A 9,456-nucleotide genomic window follows, 5' to 3' on the forward strand; every position below is an offset into this window, starting at 1 on the left:
ATGCAAAGTCAAAATAATAAAAAATACTGTTTCACAAGGCTGCCGTGTGGGAGCTTACTTGACCATTGTTATAGAATCGGTCGATGTCCTCTTCAAAGCCCCCAAGTGAGTCCATTTTGCACAGGTTCCCGGAAAAGCTGTTCCATAAAAATGAAGAAAGCAAGGCCGAGAATTGATATCATTGTAGAAACCAAGTTTTGGTTTGTTACAAGATAGTTGAAACTTACAATATTTCGGCCCTACTACAGAGTCATAGTCATGTAATGATATTTTACAAGAAAATTACGGGGAATCAAAATAAGTCCAGACAGGATTTCCAGATAAAACAAATGCATTCTAATCAGTTGACATTTCGTTCGCTCCATACAACAAATACTATTCGCTCCATTATTTATAATTTTAAAAGAAACTTTTTCACCATGGCACTCATGAACCTACGAAAAAAACAAACAAACAATGGACTAATTTTTATCAGCCCGATTTATCTTGAAGAGGTTTTTAGTAACGTCACATGCCGCGACTTTATCTCAATTACATGCTCGTACCAGCCAGAAAAACCGGAGTCGTCAGAGCGGCGGAAATGGGCCTAGCCGCAACTCGTATTATATTTGACTTCTGTTTGAAATACGTTTTTGACGAATACTAAACACAAATTAGTCATTTACCGTTATTGTGCAGAGTCTTCAGCATTTCCTGGATGGCTGGTTGGTCGGCAACAAACTCCAGCGCCAGTTTTACCATGCAATCCCTGGTAAAGTTGAAAGATAAGATACTATGATGAGTTCCGGAAATGAGGACCAACACCAATTTTGAAGTAAAGCATACTAACTATCCACAAGATACTAACCATCTTGTCAACGAATCCATCAGTGGTGTGTCCTAAAAATCAGGGCAGATCATAATGTTTTTGAGTTAAAGGGATACTCTAGACCCCAAAATAACTTTCGCTTAAAATGTAGCATTTGGAGTATAATAAAGGGTAAACGGCACAAAAAGTACAAAAGAAAAAAGTAAAAGGCCGAAAATTGCCGGAAAAAGCGAAATTTTCCCCGTTTTGAAGCCCGGAAGTTAAAATCGTCTTTGGTAGAGCACGTGATCGATGACGTACAATGAAGAACCTCTCTTGTTTACCACACTGACGATATTACGGATTCTGGGAATAAGCGCAGTTCCTTTGCTTGTTTTTCTTCTCAACAAAATATTACAATCGAAATTGCCGACGGAGCTACGTTAGCAGAGCTATGAGGGCGCACTGTCGTACGTGTTTCACCGTGCAACAGCGAAGTGAACATGGTTGCGGACTCGGATTGATAAGCGATCAGTTCAGCATTCTATCGCAAATTCAGTGCATTTCACATCTGCAATCTGATGTCATTTAGCGACTGAATAAGATTGGTTTGCATTTAAGTTTCCTTTTGATGGTACGGCGTCAAGTTTAGTTACACTTTCAATATATGGCCTGTTAGAAATCCAGCGTACAAATACAATACAAGCTTGGAGATGTGGTCTGGACAACTTTCATTATAACGATTCACAATTTACAGGTGTTATTCTTGAAAACAAAGTCGTTCAAGAGTGTACCGTCTTCACAGGAATGAGTATATTGTAGCGAGAAAACAACGAAGACATCGAGGCCTGGAAGCTCCCTGAACCCACGCTACATCAAACACTAAGCTACATTACACAGTACCCGAACCACGTTCGACGCTGCATGCTTGAACAGCTAATTTCTTCATTTGGAGCGGTACTTGTACTGCAATACTGCGACGAAGACTCACACAAAAAAATTCGGAACTCGGTTGTGCTGGGCCTTCTGGGATAACGAGTTACCTTTCATGCCATTTTGCGCAGTATTAATACTGCATTCGAGCTCATTTCACAGCTAGGGAGTTTTTCAGCTAAGTAATGTGACTGGCAATATTTTATTCGACGTTTGTTTTCCATTTTAATGCAACATAAACCCCGTAACCTTTGATATTATGCTGATTTAGGAAACGGTGATCTTGGTCATTTTGCCCTGTCGCGCCGCGTACATACGACAGTCGACACTGATCTGAACGATTATTGACGGTTAATGAAATAACTGCGATACAACGCTTGTTCGTAAGGTATCATTATCGACTAGCGCTAGTTTTCTTCAGACTACACTGCAATAACAATTTTTTTGTTATTCATCAAACATACAGTGAACCTGAGTTCTGGTGGAGGAGGTTTGTTTTGTGATCTGTCTGGCGCAAGCGGCTCACCTCCATCGGGCCTACGCACTTACTTTCTGATAGTCCTTTTTTAAGGGAAGGTTGAAATGGCGTTTTGTGATCATGAGCATTTTATCTTTCCACAGACACAGCTATGAGAATCTGTGGTTGAGAATAGTCTTCAGTAAAGTGAGCAGAGGTCGTGGGGTAAGCAAACAAATCGAATCGCGTGTTTCCGAACCATCCGTACAAAACCCGAAAGAAATGCCAGTTATAAAGACCTTCACCGTTGTTACTAGAATTAAGCATCAAGCAACTACCGTATTATTGAATTTTCCACAAAACACGAAGTATACTTTTTATTTTGGAATTTTTTACAATCAAGCCATTCGCCAAATTTTGCTAAAGAAATCCAGGGGAATCTAATCTTAGCGAGTTCTTCTTTCTACGTCATTTACGGTTTTCCGCCTAAGCGCGGATTCGAATCTTATGACGAGAAACTTTTCGTGTTTCTAAATTCGAAAATTTGTTATGGGGTTAAAAAGATCTAATCCAAATACACGATATTTTCGATTGTTAAAGCGCTATGTGTAATAGTTCACAAGTTCGTCAAGTTCTGTATTTGACAAAGAACGCTAAACAAATCGGCATTAACAACAGCTCTTAAGTTTTCATTTCTGCGTACGAAGTAATGCCGTCATTTCCACTTAACATTCTTTTCGTATGAGCGAATTCTACTTACAGCGTCCACCTGGGCCAAGTGCCCTTCAAGGAGAGCGCCCAGCTCCTCAAGGAAGTCCGCAACTGGGCCGTCTTTGAATGTGAGCTGCAAAACATTGTTGACAGTAAAATGTGTTTTGATTTTGTATCCATGCAACATCAAAACTTGCAAAAAGTTTGTCTGCACATCAGGATTCTCCTTTGTTAGGTTAACTTAAAAACTTTTGTTTTGTTTGTCAATGTCTGAGAATTTAGTAGCAAAAAAGCATGGTTGATTTTTACCTTATCCCAATTGGTAATGTCATAGAGTAGTTCTTCTTCTAACCGGTCTGTTATCCTCAGCATAAGGTGAAGTTCGTCCAATATAACTTGGAAGACAGCAATAGAGAAGACTGGCTCTGAATGACATCCTGGCTATCTGGACCAAGTAGTATCAACTATGCTCATGAGCTCAGCACTTTGAAAGCCAGTACAAGTGTTGGACACGTTACATCCAAGATTTTAGAAAAATGCAGCTGTTTTTGGAGGTTGCAGCTTTCATACCCATAGTTTCGAGCACGAACTGTTGTAAAAAAATACATAAATTGTATGATATTGCATAATTATTGGCCCGCAAGGCTTTGGCCTCCGAGGAGGTTTTATAGTGGTCTCAGCGTATAAGTACTTAGAGAGGGAAAATACAGCGCTTGCATGCCAGAAAGAAACTCGACTTGGTCTGATTGGCTACTGTGATGCCTTCAATAGCTTCCCCTCCCCTGAGTGAAATATAGCCATACTGCGATTTAGAAACTTATAACAGACACTATTTTGGTGAACCAGATTTTTTAATTCAGTGTTTTCCTGTCGATTAAAGGAAATTGTAATTTACCTTTCTTCAGTTGTAAGTTGACCATACCACCTTTTGTGTCTTCAAACTGGAACGATCTTGGTGTCAACTCATAAGTTTCAGCAAACCAAAGAGCCCGTTCCTCTTTTGCCCTGAAAATAAAGCAAAGCAAAAGTCAATTGAGCTTTCTATCGCCAAACGTACTCTTTCTGCTGGTTTCTTGCTGTAGGGGGGTATAAGTAGTAAGGATTTGTTTTCTTAAGCACCAAAACCACGAAAGGTACCTTATTTCCTTGAAATGGGACTGTTGTTGTCGTCGTCCGACTTGGTGGATCGTTTGCCCCTTATGTACAGTTTGCTTTAGGACTACTTTCAATTGAAACATGGCGTCGTACAACTTCGATGCCTTTTCTGTCAAATAAACAAGATAGTGTGAGTTGTTGTTGGGTGACTTTCTTTTCCAGAACCACCCGTCGATTGTACTTGTGTGTTTTGTGTATTGACAACAAATTTTGATTGTAAATCCTAAGGACATGAAACATTGATTTCTGTCCTACAATAAATGTATGGCTAGTAATTACAAAAGAGACTTATTTTTCTTACCTTCAAGTTGTTTCGTTAGTCTGATTTTACACGCAAAAGTTTCTCTTCTGTTCTTTCAGGGTGGGGATAATCTCCTGTGATGCCTGGCTGATTTCATTTGGATGCAGGGCAATACTATAAACTAAATTCGATTTTTAGACGGCAATACGACTTTATATTGACGGCTAGTTGGGAGAAAATATATTCCGTATTGGGCGGAGTCGCGAAGCGACGGAGCCCAATACGGAATATATTTTCTCCCAACGCCGTCAATATAAAGTCGTATTGCCGTCTCAAAATCGAATTTAGTTTTTTATCGCGATACTGGCATTTTGTTGGAGAGAGTAAACGGATAAAGTACAAATCGTGCGCTGATTGAAAGATAAATTCCTACTTCAGTTAAACTGTAGCCATGGTAATATCCGTGCGCGAATTTTTTTTCTCTGTGCGGGTTATTTGAATTTTTGGCTTTAATTTTTACGTCAAAACAAAGAAAATGCAAAAAATTTACAGTCCATAAAGCACCCACTATTGATGAAATAGACGAGCTAGAAGGTTTGAACATTTTACCAGCAAATGTTATTGAAAATTCGTTACCGCCGAGACAAAAACAACAACATGAAAACAGTGATGAATAACCCTCACAACCCCACAACCAGAAGCAAGAATAAAAAGAGCAACCATACTAGTACCCAAAAACGAAAACAAAGCATTGTTATCCTAGCTTAGATGCCGTGGAGATTTAGAAATTTGAAAGAAACCAAGCGGCGAAGAATACTGTAAAAATTACCGAGTCTGCCGTTCGGCGCTACGACAAGAAGATCAAATTGACAAACCTGAGTCATGAAAGAGAACGCAGCAGCGCTCTTGGAGCAATTTTTTCTAGAGATAAGAGACATCAGAAAAGAAACAGATCCTTTTGCTTTGAAAATGCCATAATTTATTGGAATTTAAGCTCGTTGTTATTTACCGTGGCCGCTTTCCCACTCAAGAAAGTCTTTTAAGTAAATTTCTCTTCATCGAACTTATAATCACTCTTTTTCGCTTACCTTCAAGAAAAAAGTTGTATCCGCTGTACCATGGTACATGTTCACCACAAAAAATACATTATAAGTGGTCCTTGAACAGTGTCAGAAGCTTTGTAAACTCAAATGAAAAGAAATAAACAACACCATCCAACGTCGCATGTTCATTCACAGAAGTAAAATTTTGATCTGTGCGCGCCGAACCCATTTAAGTGCCGTGCTGTCATGCTTACATGACAGTTTTTGAGCCAATCAGAAACCGTCATTTTGAGACGGCAATACGACTTTATATTGACGTCTCTGCGCAATGGGAGGATCCCCCTGGATCGCGATAATACATCAGTAGTTCGATCGTACTGCATGACGGCTTGCGTTGTTTGTTACGTTTTGAACCCTCTTAGTAAGGTAGTTCATTCTACCGTAGACAACGAGCCCTACAGGAGTTTTACAACTGGACAATAGCTTGAATCCAATTTGGAGCAGGTTGTCTTGCAGTACTACGAAAATGACCGAACTGTAAAATGGGCCCGAATTTTCATATCACTGCCCCTCCCACTTTTGTCAATAAATTCCAAGAATTCTCGCACCCTGTGTAAACAGCTGTTTGTGCTGTACGAAAAATGCGTAAAACGTTTTTTGTCATCAGAGAAAGTTAAAACATTATGCATAGAGTCCTTGCTAGGTCGTATCTTGACAAGATTCACTGGCCTTCGCGGAAGGAAGTGAGCTTAAAATACGCAGACAACAATGACTGGATCGAGCTCCACGCAAATGACTTGGATTCATTTATTGACATGATAGAAACTGCGAAAGACTCTGCAAGAGAAAACTATGGGGCGCCAAACCATTCAATATTGTATACCATTTATATGGTCTGTTCCACTTTTTATGTGGTCAACTTCACTTTTTATATGGTCAACTTTGGATCTTTTATATGTTTCACTCGACTTTTTATATGCTCAACTCGACTTTTTATATGGTTAACTAATGCATTGCGGCCGCCGGCAGGCAGCACTCAAACAAAGATGGCTGCCAACAACGAAGACATTCAACAGATATCCTCCGCGTGCGCATTGCCACACAAGCACTGGAGGCCATTGGAAACCTACAGACTAATGACATCCGAAATTTGGCAGCATCAACGGCTACTAACAGTACTTCTAGTAGTTCTATCTCGCCTACAAACTCAGCGTCGATTGTAACCGAGCTTAGTCGTGGCAGGAGTACAAACAACAGAAAACGGGTTTCCTCAAGTTCTGTGCACGGGGCTTCTACTTCTTCCAAGTTGTCAAAATTTGGGCGACCGTTGAAGAACGTAGTCCACAAAGACCTGAATAGGAGCACTCGGGGTATGCCTGTGTCGCTTACTGCATAATACATCATTCTCATTTATTCACCATGCTTAAAATATTCCATCACGTTTATTCAAAATGATTGTCATTCTAATGTTTTAGTAAGTGCTCGACCCATGTTTAATTGAACTAAAGACATGTGACCTATCCACAAGAAACTGCTTCACATAAACGACTCCGCACTTTGCCATCGATAAAAAGCGGGAGCATGCATTTGACTAAAAAACCTAAACATCTAATGGCCCGACGCCTGGAAAGCGAATTTAATCAGTCAAAAGCTTCAGACACTGTAGCTTATGAATCTCCCTCTCAGAAACTGTTTAAAAAACTTGAGCAAGCAGGGCTTTAGCCAGAAAAAAATAACGACTGAGGCAATATCCATGGTTGAATTCTCCGCCTGGCTGTTTAGGGTCTTGAATATGATGGCTACGTTTAAGCAAAACACCGGGATCAAACCTTATTTGACAACATTCTGCTAGGAGCCCTAAAGGGCATATAGATCTAGAGATCTAGGTGTTTTTGTTTTTGTTTTTTTTTTTGAGGGGGGGGGGGGGGGGGTGGCGGAAGGGGGGAGAGGAGCTATTTAAATGCTACTTTAGGGGCTCTGTATTCTTGTATGCGACCTTTTAATGCGTTTGTTGGCGGTTTGTTTCCAGGGCCGTAGCCAGAAAAAAATAACGACTGAGGCAATATCCATGGTTGAATTCCCCGCCTAGCTGTTTAGGGTCTTGAATATGATGGCTACGTTTAAATAAAACACTGGGATCAAACCTTATTTGACAACATTCTGCTACGAGCCCTAAAGGGCATATAGATCTAGAGATCTAGGTGTTTTTTTGGGGGGGGGGGGGGGGGGGCGGAAGGGAGGAGGGGAGCTATTTAAATGCTACTTTAGGGGCTCTGTGTTCTTGTATGCGACTTTTTAATGCGTTTGTTGGCGGTTTGTTTGCCAAGAAAAGCAGGATGCTGAACAAACTGTTGCAAAGAAACAACACGAGGCATTTGAGCTCAAGGGTAGCTTCAAGTCGCTTGGAACTAGCAAGAAACCACTGTGTTCGAATTGCCACAATTTGGAGCACAACAAAACTGTGTTCGTTTGCACCCTGTTCTTCGGCTACGACATGTAAAGAGATAAAGCGACATCCACAAGAGGAACAATATTTCAAAAAAGTGCGGTCCGTGCTTAAAGCTTCGAAGACCAAACTCAAGCAATTAGAACTGGATATTATGTTGAAGAAAGATAGTTATTCCGCTAGTCTTAATACATTCGCTGCAAAAGTTCAGGCGAACCTAATAAACAGCGATCCTCAAAAATCCCTGAGAACAACAACTACAGGAGAAAGGGTTCCACAATGGCTTCTTATCAATACAGTCATAAGAAAACTCGAGAGAATTTGCAACGGCAAAGTCCCAGACACGAGTGAAATTTAGAAACTTATCTATGAATACGACGAGAGTTTCGCGGTCGCTAACCGACAAAAGGCGCTAGAGCTCAAACAAACACCTGTTAACTCTGCGAAACGCCTGTGGGAGCAAAAAGGTATTAAGAGCGGCTTTCCACAAATATCGACCGAAATCAACTTTTGGTGGCACAAGTCAAAAAATCGATTTCGCTCATATTTTGCTCATAGATAGGCCCTAGCAAGAAACAAAACGGGCCGTAGTTAGTTTTTTCAAATACGGCTTCCTTACGCGTAAATTTACGAAAAACGATTTTCAGTTCAGTTGAGTTCAAAATCTGCTTCCGGCCGGACGGAATTTTCCTTAACTTTGGTCGGCCGCGTATCAATCCACAGCCAACCACGGATCTTGAAATAACATCTATAGCTTTTCTAGGTCCTCTTCTTCTGTTCCACGGAAAAACATTCAAAACTTAGGTTACTTTTATGCCCGAAACAGATCTAGAACAACATGCTATAAATGCAAATTTTTAACAACCAAATTTTCGAATTTAAATACCGGCGATTTTACCCATGGGCGATAACTTAGATCATCATAAAATGACTTTCCATGGCTTCACTGTGTACTTATAAATCATAATATCAAAACAAAACTTTGGGTAACTTATTTTAAGTGACCCGCAAGGCCTCGAATTTATCACCTACCTTATTCGCATTGTAAACAATGGCGTGACATAGCTGGTGACCGCGAACTACGAAAGTCAAAAGAGATTAAAACGTGCATCATTTTGAGACACAAAGATACGGAAACTAAGCTGATACCTTAATGAAAGATCCAACATAAGTTTTGGGCATCTTCCTCATCTATTCCCACTCGATACAAGCATAATAAGCGAGTTCGGAGTTCCAGCGGTCAATCTCAAAATTGCGTGTGACTGGGAACGAATCGGGATAAAATTCACACTTACATGCTTTGCTGAAAGGAAATAGTGAGCAAGTTGGTCGATCATTTCTTGTCTACTGTATTTTTCTCGAGATGTTTACCCTCTCGAGAGAGAAGAGAACATTAGATGACTTTAGGAGATGGAAAGTCCCGCAGCTAAAAGAATTTTTACGAAATCGTGGTCTGAAAACAACGGCCGGGGACCAAGGACGAACTTACTGCATTGGCTTTCGGTGCGGAGCAGCTATCTGTACCTGTGAAACTAACCGCGGAAGAGGAAATAATACAAAAAAAAAAGCAATACCAAAGTCTTCTTAACGTAAATGGTAAGCAATTACCAGATCCGTTCACGGAACTTGAAGATAATTGGATCGGTGAAGAGAAGGGAGTTGAAAAATGGCCACCAATCTTAC

At 40.4% G+C, this 9,456-nt stretch overlaps 1 protein-coding gene and 1 pseudogene across 3 annotated transcripts; one reads left to right on the forward strand and one right to left on the reverse strand.

The window, feature by feature from the left end:
- Positions 1-224: 224 nt before the first annotated feature.
- On the reverse strand, positions 225-4,153 carry LOC146472496 (uncharacterized). Of its 3 annotated transcripts, none has more exons than XR_014866545.1 (6): positions 4,026-4,147; positions 3,784-3,893; positions 3,198-3,477; positions 2,938-3,021; positions 666-748; positions 225-434 (listed from the first exon to the last, which is right to left on the reverse strand). XR_014866545.1 is itself a non-coding variant. In XM_085119320.1 (6 exons), the coding sequence occupies exons 3-6, from the start codon at positions 3,218-3,220 to the stop codon at positions 427-429; spliced, it is 198 nt and encodes a 65-aa protein (XP_084975446.1). In that variant the 5' UTR covers positions 3,221-3,477; positions 3,784-3,893; positions 4,026-4,153; the 3' UTR covers positions 225-426. The 3 variants fall into 3 exon arrangements, 2 of the variants coding, with proteins under 2 accessions (XP_084975446.1, XP_084975445.1); XM_085119320.1 differs by having other exon boundaries at positions 4,026-4,153; XM_085119319.1 differs by having other exon boundaries at positions 225-748; positions 4,026-4,153.
- Positions 4,154-9,136: 4,983 nt separating this feature from the next.
- LOC146472497 (uncharacterized) overlaps positions 9,137-9,456 on the forward strand; it is a 604-nt pseudogene continuing 284 nt past the window's right edge.

The sequence above is a fragment of the Pavona decussata genome, unplaced genomic scaffold (assembly GCF_977016875.1).
Source record: "Pavona decussata unplaced genomic scaffold, jaPavDecu1.1 SCAFFOLD_98, whole genome shotgun sequence".
Classification (NCBI taxonomy): Eukaryota; Metazoa; Cnidaria; class Anthozoa; order Scleractinia; family Agariciidae; genus Pavona; species Pavona decussata.

Excerpts from the sequence above, each read along its gene's own strand:
- LOC146472496 (XM_085119319.1), bottom strand. The coding sequence starts at position 3,260 with ATGCTGAGGATAACAGACCGGTTAGAAGAAGAACTACTCTATGACATT. Across the intron at positions 3,022-3,197 it reads ACATTACCAATTGGGATAAG|CTCACATTCAAAGACGGCCC; the intron begins GTAAAAATCAAC and ends AATGTTTTGCAG. Across the intron at positions 749-2,937 it reads ACTTGGCCCAGGTGGACGCT|GGATTGCATGGTAAAACTGG; the intron begins GTAAGTAGAATT and ends CAACTTTACCAG.